The 18,538-nt window shown below is 41.8% G+C and overlaps 1 protein-coding gene across 6 annotated transcripts in view; it reads left to right on the plus strand.

The window, feature by feature from the left end:
• Positions 1-18,538, plus strand: part of RC3H1 (ring finger and CCCH-type domains 1) — a 77,545-nt gene that overhangs the window by 42,763 nt on the left and 16,244 nt on the right. For 2 of the 6 annotated variants that reach the window (XM_054165621.1, XM_009909135.2), the window contains exons 10-20: positions 1,205-1,486; positions 1,798-2,015; positions 2,916-3,292; positions 4,308-4,439; positions 5,024-5,176; positions 7,346-7,556; positions 8,685-8,772; positions 8,886-9,021; positions 10,952-11,122; positions 11,682-11,797; positions 12,907-13,432. In XM_054165621.1, coding sequence (XP_054021596.1) covers positions 1,205-1,486; positions 1,798-2,015; positions 2,916-3,292; positions 4,308-4,439; positions 5,024-5,176; positions 7,346-7,556; positions 8,685-8,772; positions 8,886-9,021; positions 10,952-11,122; positions 11,682-11,797; positions 12,907-13,060 — 2,038 coding nt within the window. In that variant the 3' untranslated portion in view covers positions 13,061-13,432. Of the gene's footprint in view, positions 1-1,204; positions 1,487-1,797; positions 2,016-2,915; positions 3,293-4,307; positions 4,440-5,023; positions 5,177-7,345; positions 7,557-8,684; positions 8,773-8,885; positions 9,022-10,951; positions 11,123-11,681; positions 11,798-12,906; positions 13,433-18,538 lie in introns of those variants that run through there. The other 4 variants (XM_054165624.1, XM_054165622.1, XM_054165625.1 and 1 more) reach the window with 4 other exon arrangements.

Consider the following 18,538-nt stretch of genomic DNA (forward strand, 5'->3'; position numbering starts at 1 on the left):
GAACCCAGCGACAACCAAAAACCCTTCTTTTTGCCTTGGCCATTAATGCCATGCATGTGGGCAAACACAGAAGTTATCAGAAGATTGAGTGATAGAGTACAACTGCCCACCTTCCTCCCCACTTTCTTTGCCCCTACAATAGCGTGTGTACCTAGTTTGCAAAAGCATTGGTTTCAAGCCTGTTGAAATATTCTGGCATATGAAATGGCCTCTTACTCCACAGTATGAACAGCAGAAACCCTCCAGCCTACAAATACACCCTCCCAGTTGCATTCTGGTATCTAAGCTAATGGGGCATGTTCAGTGGAAGACCTTCAACTCTAGAATTTGCTCTCTGTGTTGCTCCAGTACTGTCAGTGTGCTGATTTTTGTGGAATATTAGTTAAAAGGGTTATGTTCAGACATAGCAGAGGCAGTTAATTTTTGGAATGACAGAGTTTTTGTCTCTGCAATCAATTTATCAAACTACACAAACAGTGTAAGGTGCATATTGGTACAGGAACATAAATCTGAGCAAAGAAAGCTGCCCCGTGGCAATAAAGGCTCGATTTGGCTTAGTGATGGACAAACGGTCGCTTCAGTTCTCTGCTATTAATTTCTTCTCTGAACAAAACAAAACCTGGGATTTTTATGCTGCAGCATCTGGAGTTCTTACTCTGGAGCATATACAGAATTAACCAGGTGGGAAAAGCCCTTTGAGATCATCAAGTCCAACCTATCACCCAACACCATCTAGCACCTAGTGCTCCATCCAGTCTCTTCTTAAACACTTCCAGTGATGGTGACTCCACCACCTCCCTGGGCAGCCCCTTCCAATGGGCGATCACTCTGTGAAGAACTTCTTCCTAATAGAAAGAGTGATTTGTTACTATAGGTAATACTTTATGTGGTATTTTGTGGGTTTGTTCTTCTCTACAGTTAAAATGTGTTTATGTACAGGATGTAGGGTTTGAAATTTGCTGTTTGAAGTTTAGCTGTGAATTCTTGGTGTACTTGTCACGAAAAATCTTCTGATGGGAAGTGCTATGAACAGCTCAAACAGCAGTGAAGTTGTGATCTAACAGATACTCATCATCAATTTCTCACAAGCTGTTAGGAAACTTGAGTTCCGACTTGAAGCTTTTGGCAGCATCTGTGTTTTAAAATCTTGCAAATGCATCTCCCTGGGTTTTTGTTTCAATTGTTGGTGTTTCTCTTTCTGAAGGTTCCGTAAAATGAACAAACGTCTGGTTCCCAGAAAACCCCTGAGTGCCTCCCTGGGCCAGCTAAATGAGGTGGGCCTGCCTTCAGGAGCTATCCTCTCGGAGGAAGGGGGAGTGGACTTGCCCACTAGGAAAACTTCTGCCCTGCCAAATGGAATTGTGTCAACAGGCAGCACAGTGACGCAACTTATTTCTCGAGGGACTGACTCCGGTTACGAAACGGCTCTGAAGCCAGGGAAGATGGACCATCTGAGCAGCAGTGCCCCTGGATCCCCTCCTGACTTGTACGGCTCTTCCTAACTCTTGTTCCAAGTGTCACGTGTGTAAATATGCAGTAGAAACAAAGCAAACCCCTGCTCCAGAGTGCATGATAGGGTGGTTGGGCTGGTTATGTTGGTTTGTTTTTTGAAGTCATAGAATAAAGTAGAAGTCTAAAGCTAAAACTCCCAACTGTCTTACTTCCCTGTTTGCTTATGTTTTACCTGGAGAAGGTTATGTGAGCCATCAAAGGGTGGAACATAGACCAAGACAGTGTTTTAAAGTATAGTCTGCTATATCAGACCTTAGTGAGCAGTGCCACCTTTCTACTTTACAGGCTGGAATCTGTCCCCAAGAGCTCCATTTCCGCCTTACCGGTGAACCCTCATCCTGTGCCCGCTCGGGCACCAACAGATCTGCCTTCAGTGTCTGTCACCAAGCAGTTGCAGATGGTACCACGAGGGTCTCAGTTGTACAGTACTCACCAAGCAGATATGTTTTATCAAGATCCTAGAGGAGCTGCCCCACCATTTGAGCCAGCACCCTACCAACAAGGTAAATTTGCGACCAAGCTCTTTGTCTTTCATCTTCATATTAATTTTACTTTTTCTTCCACTCTGGTCTTTACTTAAGCCCTTAAGTTGGCATTTTCTTGCATATTATGTGGACTAATACGGTGATGGCATAATGAAATGGAAACTGGCAAGCTAGATCAAAAGTCTGGTAAACTGTAATTTGATTTGGCTTGAGCAAAATGGAAATAAAGCTTAACCAACAGAGAGGTTTATGCTTGAGAGGTGAGAGTACTTAACTCCTTAATGCAAAGTGCATGAGGGTTTCAGAAATGCATGCAGTATCCATGCAGTGGGTAGACACAAATGTAATTAGAGAAGGGCTGGGCACAAAAAGGAGAAAAAAGTAATAAAAAAGAAGCTAGGAGGAAAAATTGTAACTAGAAAAGATTACATGGAAGGGGATTAAAAAGCAAAGTGATGGCTATATATGAAGACAAGGAATAATTCTTACACATCAGATTGGAGAGAGAAATGACATGAAGTTAATGTGGAAGAAAAATAAGACTAGAAGTGGAAAGAAGCATCCCTGGAACAGAAAGGGGAGGGACATGATCATTTATGAGGTAGCTGCAGAGCACCTTGAAGGAAAAAGTCTTATATTTTATTATTATCTACCCAGAGAGGCTGTGGAATCTCTTGCTCTTGAGACCTTCAAAACCTGCCTGGACATGATCCTGGACAACCTGCTCTGGGGTGACCCTGCATGAGCAGGGGTATTGGATTAGATGACCTCCAGAGGTCCCTTCCAACCTCTGCCATTCTGTGAAATACTAATTCTGCACCATTCTCTTCATGATATTTGTAGACCGAAGTGTCTGAAACAGTTCTATTAATCACTTTCTGTATCTTGTTTGTATTTTTCCTTCTCACGTTTTTCCAGGAGTTTACTACCCTACACAGTCAATATCTCGCTTCGTCCGACCTCCTCCATCAGCTCCTGATCCTGGTCCACCATACCTAGACCATTACCCACCCTACCTTCAGGACCGTGTGGTGAGCCCACAGTACACACAGCCCCAGCAGTACCCTCCTATGGGACAGCCCATCTACCCACCGCACTACGACAGCCGCCGTGTGTATCCCCCCATCCAGCCCTACCAGCGAGAGGAGATTGTGCGAGGAAGCCCTGTACCCATTGAAATTCCACAAGCAGCTGTACCTCCCTACGTACCTGAAGCCAGAGACAGATACCAGCAAGCAGAGAGTTATTGCCCAGTCGCTCCACACCTCAGTCAGATCAGACCTTCATGCCACAGGGTATTGTTTGTGTTGTGGTTTTGTAGTTGTTTGAGAGAGGAAATGTCAGCTCCTTGAAGTTGAGTATTTTTGCAGTAAGATGGAGGGGGTTATGAGGAATTAGAGGTTTGAACTTTAGAAGAGTTACGTTTAGTGAAGCTGATCAAAAACTGCAAGGCAGTTTAGTTACTGGTCAGTTCTGTAGTTATAAGAGTGAATTGCTACTTAATGCTTAAAGTCACCATCCCTGGAGGCATTTACATGTGTAGATGTGTTGCTGAATACTGTGGCTTAGCAGTGGACGTAGTAGTGTTAAATTAGTGATCTTAAAGGTCTTTTCCAGCCTAAACAATTCATAGAATCATAGATTTATAGAAGTAGTAGTGGAGGTCTCAAATGGCCCTGACTTCTCCAAAAAAGATTAGGCTGGAGAGGGCCACTCTCTTCTTGGTGGAGACAAATGCAGTGTGTGAACTCTAGCACTGCCCATCTGAGTACTTCTGTGCCTACATAAATCAATGTGCAAATATAACGTCCCTTGATAAAGGTACTAAAAACTCTGCTCCTCCAAATTTGCTCTACTTCAAGGTTGTGAACTGCAAGGTCTTCCTAATAGAAGACTCTGAATCAAGTTGCTGAGTCCAAAAAGCTTTTCTAACATAGCTTACAGATTTGTAAGTTTTGAATTTGGTACCTTTGTTTAATGCTATCACAATGACTAGGAAATGCAAACTAACTGACTAGGTTATGAGCTGCAGAGTTGTACCACTTTCTTCATATGACTGCAGTGGGGACTACCTGCTACCTGTGGGTTAAAAGTCTTGAAGTTAGAAACACTAGGTTAGTTATCTTGTAAGTGGTAGGTAGCCTGCCTTCCTGGTGCCTGGCTGGCATAGGGATGTATATCTGCTATGTTAAGCATGCATATGTCCTATGTTTAGTCATATTTTCTTTGGGCAAAGAACATTTTTGAAATCCCTAGTTTTATGCCTTAGTGTCTCAGAAACTTTGTAACCTGTTTCTTTCTTCATTTTAGCCTCATCCCAGCCTGGATGAACTTCACCGACGAAGGAAAGAGATCATGGCCCAGCTAGAAGAAAGGAAGGTGATCTCTCCACCTCCTTTTGCACCTTCGCCAACCTTGCCTCACCCTTTTCATTCAGAGGAGGTAAGCATATTTTGACCAGTACATGACTTACTAGCATGCACGTAAAATACTCTGGAGTTTGTGTGTGCTGATAGGTGAAGACAACAAGAAAACTATTGCAGTACACTGCCAGCAAGTGTTGTGGAGATAGGTTTTTGTGCCTCTGGTGAGAAGTTCTTGGAGTGCAGTCTCTGGAGATCACTGATCCTAAGCTATCTGCTTTGGTGCAGCCAAAAGTTTTGAGCCATCTTTAATTGAAGTAGTCAATCTTCACAGTTTCTGGACTTCGCTTCACTTGCTCCTGACACGTTTAAAATTAAGTAACAGCTTGATAGAGGTTTATTTTTTCATTTTTTTTCTTAACCAAGGTCAAAATATAACTTTAATACTGGCCAAGTGAGCAGCAAGCCCTGGGAGTGTAGCCAGGTGATTAGAATTTCACCCAATTCATGTATACCTTGCCTCAATTCCAAATGGTGATGTATCTGATAAAAAAATAATCCTGGTGGTGTTTTTCACATTTCATTGCTGTTGAACTAAGCAGTGGTGGCTGTGAAGCTGCTGCTTCTGTTCAATTACAGAACCAGATTTTTGTTTTTGTACAGTATTTGGATGAAGACCTGAAGGTAGCTGGGAAATACAAGGGAAATGACTACAGCCAGTACTCTCCCTGGTCCTGTGACACCATCGGCTCCTACATTGGAACCAAAGATGCAAAACCCAAAGATGTTGTGGCAGCAAGGAGTGTGGAGATGGCGGTATGTAGGGATGAGTGGAACACAGAGGAACAGTTTGTGCTTTTGTGGGTTGGAGGGACTCTGCCACTTGCCTTCCAGGATGGTAGCGTTGCTTGTATCTAAGCTCAGAAGTACATTACAGTCAGTCACCTCTCATCTGCAAAAGTGTTCTGCCACCTTTTGTCACTGCCGTGGTGACCTTTGGCCAGTAAGGGGGGAAGAAAATTCTATCCAGAATTTATTCTTCTGTGGACAGGTGTCTGCCTGTTGCAACCACTTAACCAAATCACAGGATTTTTCTGACCAGCTTTATCTCTGCCCACAAGCAGGCTTCCCTGCATCCCCTCTGCTTCACTGGAATTGAACGTGTCTGGTTTCTTCCCACTGAATTGTTGTCCTGTAGCCAGGACAATCCTTGAAGGCACTGTGTGAAGTAGGACCTAAAAGGTGGCTTTCCCCCCTTTTACTCTCTGTCCTTACACAATGCATTTGCCTCAGGCTTAACACTGTCATGTTTGACCTGGGGAGGTACTGAGATTACTGAAAATCAGCTTATTGCTGTCCTAGTGGCAGTGTTCAGGAACCAACAAACATCTCTTGTCTTGTCTCTTGTCTTTCATCCTTGCTGTTGGAAAATCATGCAGACAAACTGGAAGTCATTTAAGGGATTTAGTAAGGTTCTGCAGAAACAGCCTCCTTTCTCATCACTAGATAAAGCGTTCTTCTGCCCCAGAGCTAGTTTTCAGATAAGCAAATAGGATATGTGCTTCTCTTCTTTTTGTCTTCTCACAGAAAAAAAGTCTCAGGAGACTTTCACTGCAGATAGCAAGGGAATTCTTCTTTTGTTTTTATTCATAAGAGATTCCTTTTTTCAAGAATAAGAATATTATCTTCTGAGAGGACATAACTTTGGGTTTTATGGAGATGGCATTGCAGCTTTACTTACACATACTCAATTTCCATGTATTTCTGTTTATTACCAGTATCCTACAAATCAGAGATTAAAATGTCCTCTTTTTCAGAATTCCAAAGTAGATGCTGTCTAATGCCTCTTCTGCTTTGAGCATATCAATATTCCTTGAGTTTAGCTTCTGGCTCAGTTGTGACTGCCATTCTCACCCCTTTCTTCCTGCCTTTACTGTGTTGTCTTCTCTGTCTCCATCAATCCATATCCTCACTGAAAGCTTGCAGAGTTGTTTTTATTGACCCCCAAATTAAAACACAATTTTTAGCCTTCAGCTAGTTGTCTTTGCATAGTAGCCTCACTTCTTACATAACTGGCCTAAGTTTATCTCAGGAAAAGCTTTGTTAAAAATCTTCCTGATAATCTCTTGTTTCTTCTTCTAAGTAAATTAAGTCAAATTGACTTATCCCGCTACATCGAGCTTGTTTTCTGTGTGCCTTTTTCCCTTTGTGACTGCTTGGCAAAATTCTTTTGAGTAGAGAGAACACTTTTTTGAGTAGAGAGAACACTTTTTGACCCATGAAAGTGTTTCAGTCTCAAGTTAGAAACCAGGGTGCTTCAAGCAGGTTGGTGACTTTGTGAGAAATATGCCTGAGAGGATGTCCAAATAAGTGCTACACTGGGTAATTCTCATTTTGAGTCCTCTGCAGACTGTTAGATGATGCAGAGAAATTTCTGTTTGAATGGAGTATGTATCCCTCAGAGGTGCCCACAGATCTCTTTGACTTTCTTCTGGAGTTAGTTTTTCCCTTCTGTCTGGAGTTAGTTTTTCCCTTCTGTCCCATTTTCTTCTGCTGCTGCTCCCTCCTCTTGGATTTGTTCACAATTAATCCTTCACAGCTGCTTCACAGAGCAGCTCCGTGGAGAAGGGCCTTGGAGTCTTGGTGGACAAGGCTGCTGAGAGGGGTGGTGGAGTCTGTTTCTCTGGAGACTTTCAAGGCCCATCTGGATGTATTCCTGTGTGGCCTGCCCTAGGTGATCCTGCTTTGGCTGGGAGGTTGGACTCCAGAGGTCCTTTCCAACCCCTACCATTCTGTGATCTTATTAAAGAGACAGCAGTACTAACAGTGGAATTATAAACTGAAGAATAGGAGGTCTTGTAGAAGAATGAATAGAATAGAGGATACAAGAGAGATGTAAAGTCCTGGTATCAGCTTGTTGTGAAAGGAATGTGGTTTTGTTTATTTCTGAGTCAATTTTTGACTGGTTTTCCATATCTTGTCTAGAACGTGGAAGGTAAAGCCATGCGTGACCAGCGGTTGGACATGCAGCGAAGAGCAGCGGAGGCTGGTGACGACGACCTCATTCCGTTCGGAGACCGACCAACTGTGTCGAGATTTGGGGCTATTTCTCGTACTTCCAAAGCGATGTACCAGAATTCTGGTCCCTTGCAGGCCATGGCGGTTCAGGGAGCTACCACCAAATCAATCATTTCAGGTACCCTGTGTGTTCTTGTGTTTTGCTGGCTGTTGCTATTTTCTTCAGCACTGCAACAAAGTACATGTTAAAGACAGACCCTGTAAGCTTGTTTCTTGCCTCAGAAATAGATAGCTGAAGACATATATAGATATGAAAAAAATGTAATAGAATGCAAAAACGTCCTGCTTTCTCAGATATGTAATGAAGCACTTCACTGAACTTTATCAGTAGCTGCTGCTTTAAGCTTTATGCAGATTCAGTGGTGCCCAGCAACAAGACAAGGTGTAATGGGCACAAAGTTGAATGTAAGAAGTTCCATCTAACCATGAGGAGAAACTTGTTTATTTTAAGGGTAATGGAGCATTGGAACAAATTGCCCAGAGAGGTGATAGTCTCCATCTCTGGAGATATTCAAAACCCACCTGGACATGTTCCTGTGTGACCTTCCTTGGCAGAGGGATTGGACTCGGTGATCTCCAGAGGTCTCTTCCACCACCTGCCATTGTGTGATTGTTTTCCTACTTTATTTGCCTTGCTTAACAGTTGTTGTTTCCTGACCATATGTATCGTGAGGCTGTATATCTTCAAAAGACAATCTCTTTCTTAAGGTGTACTGAATAATCTTAAGAAAACAGTTATATTCCCCCAAACTTCCTTCTAGATTTTTTCAGGAGTTACCTAGTAGAAACAAACTCATTTAATTCAAGCAGTAACATTCTACCTGTGATAAAATCTACAACTCTGGCTTTCTTGACAGCTAAATCTTCAAGCTGGTATGAGCTAGGTATTTCTACCTATCAACTCTTGAGTCTTTTAGGAACTTAAGTAGTAAAAGTAATTGCTCTTACAGTAGCTGTAAGCTTGGGTTTGTATCCCCATCTCCCTGTCTGAAGTCCTTCTTAATCCCTGGGAGGTTGTCATAAGTCTTGTTGGATGTGTAGGAAGAGTCATGCATTACACGCATGACACCAGTAACACAGAGTATTTTTGTGCTCAGTTCAGCAGGAGAAACATTAGCCTTCCTCACTCCTGGAGGGATGACCTTTCTGGTTGCTCTTTACTGTCTGTCCAGTTCTGTGTCTTGGGTGAACTACTTAAAGGATCCTTCTGTGATCACGTGACATGATTTTCTTTGTTTGCTGGCAGACTACAGTCCTTATGGAACTCACGGTGGCTGGGGAGGCTCTCCATACTCTCATCAAAATATACCTTCTCAGGGACGTTTCAATGACAGGTAGGATTGACTTGTTGTCTTTGCCTTTTTCTAAACTTTCACTTTTTTTGGTTTTCTAAACAGCTGACTAAATTTATTTTGGACATCTTATTTTTGCTCTTCTGATCCCAAAGGGAGAGACTGTCCATGTCGGATGTGGCTGGTCATGGGAAACAGTTGCCCTCAGCTGAACGAGAGCAGCAGCTGCGCATGGAGCTGCAGCAAGTGGACCATCAGATCAGCCAGCAGACACAAATGCGAGGGCTAGAGGTTGGTACCAGCATTTGGAGGAGTGGCGAGAGGTGGTATGGAGAGAGAAGAAGCTGGTAAAGCTGCTATTTGTGTGTTGACCTTTCCCTGGCTGTAATGATATTCAGTAACAACACTTAATTCTGTGATGCCAGGCATTGAGACTGTGCTACCAGTGTAAACCTCTGCTTAGCAGCAGAAACTTCCTTGCACTTTATGTGCAAAGCAACATGACACTTTAATCTGCACTCTGCTCATTCTCTCTCGCTCACTCCCTCTCTCCATTCATCCACCTACTCAGGGGTAAGCTTGTGGTGTAGATACGTGTTCCTCTTGGCTTTACTGCCATTAACAGTGTCTGATTTTTTTTGTACAGAAAGCTATGACCTTCATCAGTTCCATGTTTGGCTTTGTGTTGTACCTGTTTCTTCCTAAACAGCACAAGCCACAAGAGCTGAGAAGATAGGTGCTGGAGATATTTAGCTTGAAAAATTAGTTTAATATTGATGTCTCCTCGTTTAGCAGAAATGTAGTCACTTGTAACGTGGAAATATGAGAGCCTGCCTTCTTAAAAGAATTAATGAGCTGAAGTCTTTTGTGAGACACAGAAGGAGAAATGTCAAGATGTAATGAGAGACTTGAGTTAGCAAAACCTTAGCTACTTCTTTCCTTCTTGGAAAAATCAGTAAATATTTACCAGGAAAACTATTCTAGGTAGTTCAGCAACTCTTCATTAATGTTTTCCCAGAACGAATTGCTGTAAGTAGTGGACTTTGGTTGCCTAAGAACACATACAGAGGAAGGTTATTGCAGATTAGTTGAGAGCTCACAGTGCTTAAGTCACAGCATCAGTTATAAGCAGGATGTGTTTCTTAGTTATTTGAAACAACTTGTGTTCTTGTGCTCTTGTTTGGGAGCAAGAGGAGAAATGTTTTAAATCTTGCATGTCTGCCTTTGCCATAATAGAAGAGTATTGGAAAGTTGCAAAACCTTGGTAGCCTGCTTTTCTTGCTCAGTGTTACTGGGATTGTTAAATCCTATATAGCCGAGTTTTGAGCCTTGATTTTTGCCATAAGTTTTCAGAACTAATGAGTTATTTTTGCATGATGACAGCTTACAATTTACCTCTTATGTTCAAGTCTACAAGTAGGTGTTTGAAATCCTGGAGACCTTACTCATTTATTTACCTGTTATGAGGTTGTAACAATTGCTTAATTCACTCAGAGCATGAAGAGCTAGATTATTTTGCTTTCTCCTCAAATGAGTGTTTCCACTTGAAGCTCAACCAGATGTTTGGCTATGTGGAGCTGTCCATAATGTGTTTAAATGCAGAGTACGTGTTATGGAACTGATTCCCAAGTATTAGCAGATTTTTGGAGTGGCTGCTATGGCTACTGCTCTTAACATGGCTGCTAGTGGCTTGCAGCTTGTGAATGACCATAGTTGCTTGTCCCTCTCTGTTCCTCTTCTTCCTAATCTAGGTCAGTGAAGAACTACTTACTGACATATCTTGAGACATGTGGGTATGACAATAGTAATTCTGGCTCTGATGTAGAATTTGATACATTCTACTGCTGTGAAATAAGCAGATAAGAGAATCTGCTGCCATACCTTTTATACAACAAATAGCTCACCAAAAGAGTAGTGCCTTTGTTCCTGTGCTTTATCTTAGTTTTGAGAAGGGAGCTGTATATGAGGAGAAACCATGCACACTTATTATTGTAAAAGGTATTTAACACTGCTTGTTTTAAAAGTGAAAAGGCTTGTCTGCATGTAGAAAATGTTGATAAACTTGCACTGGAAGTGATTTTAATTTGCACCTTGCAAAGCAGGAAGAGAGAAGGCCTTGGTTTTGCAAATCAGCAATACTTCAGAGTTATGGCCTAGAGCTCTTTCTGTGCTTGGTGTGCTGTCTGCTCAGTTGTGTATGTGCTTGGCTTTATGCATTTAGGCTGTTAGTAACAGGCTGCTGTTGCAGAGAGAGGCGACTACCCTGGCAGGCCAACCACAGCCCCCACCCCCACCTCCCAAGTGGCCTGCGATGATCTCAAGTGAACAGCTGAGCTTGGAGCTACACCAGGTGGAAAGGGAAATTGGGAAGAGAACCCGTGAGCTGAGCATGGTGAGTGCCTTGGGGGTGGGAGGCAGAGAGGTCGAGAGCTGTCTAACTGGCTGCAGCCCTTTCACACTGGCAACAAAGGCTCTCTGTTGGATGACTGCATCTGGAGTCATCCATCTCCCTCTTCACCTCTTCATTCTTCAGAACCTCCTGAGAACTTGTAGATTCTTCCTTGAGAAGAATTTGAATTCTAGCCACTTGAAAATAAGTGTGGCAATAAATTTGTTGAAAACTGACTGGTCTCCAAGGTCACTGTGCCATGAGTTATATAAAGTGCCTTAACGTAAATATCATCTGCAGGTAGAGGCTAGCATTCAGAAGTCTGTGTGCTGTTACAGTCTGTGGTCTTTGCTTGTTGTTACGGGTATCATCCCTTCCTTTTGGGAAATACCATGTCCCAAGAGGATGAGCATCTCTTACTGAGTCTGTTTTCTTGTCTCATGGCTTCTGTGGGTTACAGTGTGACTCCAATTTATAGGCTTTCAGCATCAGTCCTAAAGGTAGAGGTCTCAATTCTTATAACACAGTGTTAAAGAATTTTATCCTGTCCTGTTTTTTAAAGGAGAGCCAATCTTCACTGGATATAAAAAACAAACTGGGCACCACTAAACAGACAGAAAATGGACAGTTAGAACCACAAAGCAAGGTTCCGGCTGAGGACCTCGCATTGACGTTCAGGTAATAGGGGTCTTCAGCCTTTCTTTGGGTAACAGGAGAGGGAATTAATCAGGGTCGCTCTTGAATGTATAAATAGTAGCCCTTGCCTGACATTGACTCTGATGTGGAAGGATCTACTAGGAAAATATTAGACAAATAGAGTTTTCACAGTGCAAGCAGTTCAGCTGAGTGAGTGAGTGGAGTGAGACTGTCAATTAACACAACAGAAGAACTGCAGTGGTTTTAAGACCAAAAGTCCATCTTGTCAATATCAGATGATTACTAGGGAGGAACAGGAGATAACCACCATAAAAGAAATCTCTTGTCTGCTTTTTTTAATGTCAAAAAGAAGAAATACTCCAAATGTAAGAGGAAAGTTACTCTGTCCTGTTAAGGTTTGTGATGTGGATGTTGTGTAGAAAGGTAACTTTGAAATTAAGTTCACCTTTTTTTGTAGGCAGTAATCTTTGTGTAGATGCTGAGACTGATTAATTTCACATTTGAGGAAATCAGATGTTGGCTGGAAATGTACACAACAAGCATCTGTGTGCATTCAGACTGAAACTTTGAATAGAAAAGCTCACAGGTTTCACCAAGCTTGGAGCAGTTTGGAGTTTGGATATTTATTCAGAAAGTGTCTCCTCCTCGACTGTTTATGAAGTCTGTGCTTTCTTCTGACAATCAGTTCTTGAGTTCTCTGCTGCGCCATTAGATTGAGGCCTCCAGAGCAGAAACTTCGTTTTTCCATATGGAACTCTGGAATTAAGAAAATTGGAACAACTATTTCTTTTTTAAGTAAAAAATAAGTTAACTGTTCTGGAATGTATGTATTGCGCAGATGGATACTGTTCCTCTTGTGGCCATATACCCAAATGCTTTGCAAAACATGACTGATCTAGAACCTCAAAAGTCTGTAGCCTGGTTTATTTTCAATTAGCCTTGTCTTAGTACTTCTTTTGCTGATCAGCATCTGCAGTATACCAACCTCTTTGTAATACAAGGCAAGCCTTTACATGTTCACAGCTGTTCCTTGAGATGCTGCAGAAACAAATAACCTTAAGTCCTTTTACTTAAAATCTCTGTAATTACTTCCCTTCACCTCCTTCTCTGTCTTCTCAACTTTCTTTCAGCAGTGATGTTCCAAATGGATCAGCCCTGACACAAGAGAACATTGGCCTCCTGTCAAACAAGACAGCATCTCTCAGCCTGTCAGAGGACCCGGAGGGAGGAGGAGACAACCATGACTCCCAGAGAGCGGGAGTTACACCCACGTCTGCTCCATGAAGTGAGGCCAGCATACCCCAGAGATTCTTCAGCTGGGGCGGTGGTAGCTTCCATCATGTTTTTTTCCAGGGGTGATTGGAGAAACCCAGGAGCAACAGCAGTAGCAGAGCAGCAGGTCCAGAGGCAATGTGCACAAACACAACTACTAGAAACAAGTCCTGCACATAGTTCACATTAACGCATTTTTTAATTAAAAAAAAAAATGAGAATTAGCAGTATCTGCAAGCAATTCAAATTAAATTTGTTTTTGTTCTGTGAATGAACTTTATTTTAATAACTTTGGACGCCTTGGATCCCAGGGCTTAAAAAAAAAAAGATATTATATATATACTCTGTTTGATTAATTGTATGATCTTAATGAGGTAGGTTGTTTTTTTTTTCCTTTTATTTTGGTATTATTACATACCCAGTGCATAATTCCTCATCACCTTAACTTCTCAACGACTAAAATAGCCTGGCCAACTTCCTTGTATGGTTTAAGGGTAAGCAGGGAGTGGGGTTTGGAGAGTAGCTGTGAATTGCAGTGTCAAAAGATGTGCAGCAAACTTCATCCTTAAAACAGTTCCTCCTGGTGTAGCTAGGAAATGAACCCTAGCTCGTGCAAGACTCTTTTGCTGAAGTAATTTAAGTTTAAAGAAGTGACAGAATCTTTGCAATGCAGCAGGTGCTGTCCTCACTGTATTGCCCAGCACAGCATGTGCAGTTAAAGAAGATAACAAAATCAGTGTCCATCATATGTTATTTGATTGGAAGGGTGCTGGCCTTTTGTTTTCTGTTGGAACTGAAGAGGTCAGCAGAGTGCAAACCAGTCTACTACAGCATGGCTGTTCTGAAGCTGGTTATATTGGGCTTGCGGTAGAGGCTCAACTGGTGAAGGCCATCACTGAAGCAGAGGTAGGAAGCAGAGAGAACACAAGGTTGGGCAGTTGCTGGAAGGGTGTTAACTACTAATGTGCTGGTGAACAATTTTGGTTCATCCAGTGCTTGCTGGGGTATTTTTCCCCTTTTTCATTATGCCTTTAAACAAGCTTTCCCAAAGTCCATACAATTCAGTTGATGCAGAGGGACTTAATGGCCTTTTGAAACAGGTCTTTCATATATGCCTCCTTTGCAGCAACTCTTACCTTTTGTTTGTTCTTTATTGCTACTTTATTAAAAAGATAGTTTTCTCTCTAACCTGATTTTTGTTTTTCTTCTCTTACATTCAGTGGTACATCAATTGTTTAATTGTAGCACTGCTGAGAGGGCCTTTTACTGAGGAAGAACATCTTCTTTGGTTTGTGCACATTGGTGATGGCAGTCTTTAAAACACAGAGAGGAGTTTTCATTTCTTATAGAAAGCTGGCATGTGTCAGCATGTGTTTAGAATTTGACACCTGAGAATCTGGATGCAACTTGCCTACCACTGTTGCAGCAAACCCTTCCTAGATTCCCCTGCTGCAGGGGAAAAGATGGACCAAAATAACCACTTACGGTGCAGCACAGACCCTGTCAAAAGTGATCAGAAGTGTTGAAAAGCAGATCTAGTGATAGATGTAGTGTGCTGCTGCTTCAAGTAGATGCTTCGTAAGCATGAGTTGGAGAAACCATCAGCCTTTCTAGATGTTCTCTTTAAAAGTTCAAGAAATGTACATGACTTTCCTCTTGCTGCACATTTTTTGACTCTGACACGCACCGGGGTGAGACCCTGCAGAAGAACAACTTTGTGGAGAATGATTTTTCAAGTACTGCTTCCTCTGCACCTTCTTGGCCTGTTCTTGTTTATCCTTTCTGGGTTAGACTACTAAATGGGAAAGCACTGGTTATGTAATAAAATACTGCATTGCTTTGGTTGGGTAAAGCAAGAGTTAATACGTCGTCTTGGTTTTTAGTTTTGTGGTTCTTTTGTTGTTGGTTTTGATAATTATTTTTTTTTCCTTAACTCCTGCTGAGGTCATAGCAACCTTGAGCTAAGCTTCGCATTCATCATACTGTTAAATACAACAAAAGGGGGGGGTGGGAGGGGATACAGTCCCACTATTGCCTACCAGTAGGAGAGTCCAAACAGAAGACTCTTTTGAGTAGCAATTATTTAATTTGCCCAGTCAAGGCACCGCGTTTGTATACTATTTCACATTGAATTTGATTATGCCCTACAGACCTGGCTGGTCAAGGATTTGATACACATATTGGCTTGGGATTCGAGCTTTCTTTTTTATTTAAATAAAAATTTATATATAAATATATATATATATACATATATACATAGTTATATCTGTATATATATTGGGTATGTTTTAAGAATTTTTTCGCATGAGCGCAGCTGTTGTGATCAAATGTCTGGGAGGTAGAAGCACTAAATGAAAATAAAGGCATTTTTCGACGCCCACGCTCTCCATATGTCTTCACATGGGTTTATTTTGTTCTTAGCTGAACTTTGGCCTCTTAATTGCCAACAGTAGTTCTGAAGCTTGCTTGCTCTTTTTTTTCCTCTTTTCTTTTCTTTTCTTTTTTTTTTTTTTTTTTTTCTTCCCTTCCCCCTAACCCATCTTAACTCCTGGCCAAGAGTCACCTTCATGCTAGAACGGCTTCATCTCTGCCTTGCCCCCATCCATCCGTAGCTCCTACTTGAGGCCTAGCATCACAGTCGCTCCCCTTTGAGCCAGGCAGTACGAGGCTGATGCAGTTTTGAGTTCGGCAGGTCTGTTTCTTCTTCCTCTGCTCCTGGGCATGAGGATGATTAATGTGTTCCCCTGGCAGCCTGCTCACAAGTCAGCTGATACGGGCACTCTGCCCTCTTCTCCCATCCTTAGTGCAGAGCACCACCCTCAGGTCAGCCTTCTTGTTGCTTTGGAGGAGTTGACTTCTTCCCGTTGTGTCATTATTAACACAAGGAGCTAATTTTAGTTGAGGCAATTAGTGCAATAATTCTAATCTAGGAGGACAAGCCCAGAAAGTACCTGGTTTTTGACTGCAGAAATCCTTTGTCACATGAATTCTCAAAGACGGTTATGACATGTTTGAATCCACAGATTCATTTTCAACACTAGGAAGAAACTGGAGGGGGGGCAAAAAGCCTTTTTGCCTCTTATTAGTTGTGCCAGCTAGTTTCCTTACCAGGGTAGGGACTAACTATTTTTTTCCCTCCACTTCTGTTCCCGGGAGAAATTCTGCAGTAAGAACTATTCAGATTGCTGGCCTACAGATGGTAAATGCTTTCAAACCCCATGGATTAGAAGGAAGACCTTGCTCATGGTGGGTTTTTTAGGTTTTGGTGTGGTGTGGGTTTTTTTTGTTGGGGGGTTTTTTTTCCTCTCCTTTGTCCACCTCTCCGTGCTGTACTTTGTGCGTAGTGTCCTTGCTGTGATCAGTGTGTCCAGGTGAATGCCCTGTTTGCCCAGTATTATAGTTCAGCTTGTTAAATAGTTTGTTTAATATCTACCAACAGTATTGATTTGGGGATTTGGTTTTTTGCCCCTCCTCCTCTTATCCTTTCCATGGTGTTTTTGCAGGGGTTTAGTTGCTGAAACAAGTGAAATAGCAGAACTTAGTGCATGCTTTAAATTACTTCCTGGAAGCTACATGTGAATTTTTCCCTTTTTGTGGAAAAGCATGCTAGTAGAACTGGGGAAGGCAGGTAGCTCTACATGTAATGGAAATCTCTGCAGTAGCTCTCTATCCTGCTACTTTCTTCTCCATAGGCCATTGCACCTCAGTGACACGGGCATCAGCTAGAAAGCGGTTTAGTTCGATCTGCTTGGGCAAGAAGAAACAATATTACAACAGTGTTAGGGCACTACTGCATCATTTGGTTGGTAGGTAGGTAGGTTAGATTTTCTCCTTGAGCTGGACAACTTTGACCCCTCATTGATGCCTGGGTTTCAGCCCCAGTGCAGACAAACCCCCTAGAAGCTTCAAGTTTTAAATTAAGATTTAGTATCTCAGTGATTCCGTTTGTGTAGAAATGATGTTTGTTTATTCCATAGTGTTGTTTTCCTCCTCTTTATGTCTCTTCTTCCTTTCCTGTCACTTAATTCTCTTAATAGGAGAAGCTACTACTTTTTCTTCTGCCCCTCTTGTATACTGTCATATCCTGTCCCGTTTCAGAGTAGGACTTCTTTTCTTTAGATGAGAGTACCTTTCAGACTTGCAACACTGTTGTCCCATTCTCAAGTCCTTCTTTGTCTAGTTCCTTCTGAGACTTATTCTGCCTTTTGTCCTTCCCTTCTATGGCTTGCCCATTCACCCTCCCTGATTGTATAACAGTGACAGCTTGCTGCCTCAAAACAGAGCATTCAAATGAATTCGCTTAGCCAATAACTTCTGTGAAGTTGCCTTTTCTAATGGTGTTATTACTCAGTGATGCACAAATGTGATATTGCCCCTACTGGTAGGCAAATGGGGGAGCTGTATAAACATGGTGAACTGCTGTTTTTCTTTAAAGGAGAGCCAAAGACTTGTGCTTTACTTTTTTAAAATTTTTTTTCTTTCCTGGTATGGCCATTTTGATTGTCAAATCTTTGTAGGGTTTTGAGAGTTGACTGTGTTATCCTGATTGTCAAGCCTTACCCATGCATTGAATTGTGGAAAATCATTCCATTTAGTCATACAATTTGCAGTGTACCAAGATGAGTCTGGGGTATTCTGACTTTTTTTTTTCCTTCCAGTCTCTCATGCACACTTTCAGCTGACAGAGTGGCTCATTTAGAGAGGGAGAGGAACAGAGAAATTTTATGTAATCAAAGAAGCATTGTTCTTTAAGTGTTTAAATTGAATACTGATTTAAAATTTCTTCATTTACAGTACGTGAGAAATCTGTGTTGCAAATGTGACTGACTTTTGAGCCCACTGGAACTGAAAAGACTTGTCAAACTGTAGCATTAAATTAAATTAGATGTGAAAGAAGCAAATTTGTATGGTGGTATCATCTCTTGACAGCACAAATTGAGCAAAGGGGGGCAAATTATTAGAAAGGACTAGGAGTGAGGCTTTTCATTGATAATACAAGCAAGCTGCTTGCAATTCCCTTCCGTGATCTGACTTAAACTCCTGTAGACTGTTAATAAAGTTTTTAGGTACAGAGAGAAATCTGGATGTCAAGAGTAGCATAAACCCTCGTTTTCCTTGCCACTTCCATTTATAAATCTAGACTAAAATGGAGCAGACTTACTGGATAGTTATCTGAGGAACCCCAATATAAAGTACCTAAGTAGCTATTTCTGACCTACTTTTGGGGTCCAAGAAATTCAGTGCTAATAATCAGGAGGCTCAAGAGCAGGAGTGTCACATCTTCTGTGTTCTAAAACATAAGAGAGAAAAATCATACAAGCATTGTGCAAGTTCTGTGCTTGTCTGTGTATGTATGAAGACTTTTTTTTGAGCTCTAAAATAATAGAACACAGAAGGAAAAGACAGAAGAAACACAGAGCAAAACTGAAGCATGATACTACCTTCGTATTCACTTTCCTGTTTCTGTCTCTTAATAGTGGTAACAGTGAT

This window comes from Dryobates pubescens, chromosome 11 (genome assembly GCF_014839835.1).
Source record: "Dryobates pubescens isolate bDryPub1 chromosome 11, bDryPub1.pri, whole genome shotgun sequence".
NCBI lineage: Eukaryota > Metazoa > Chordata > Aves > Piciformes > Picidae > Dryobates > Dryobates pubescens.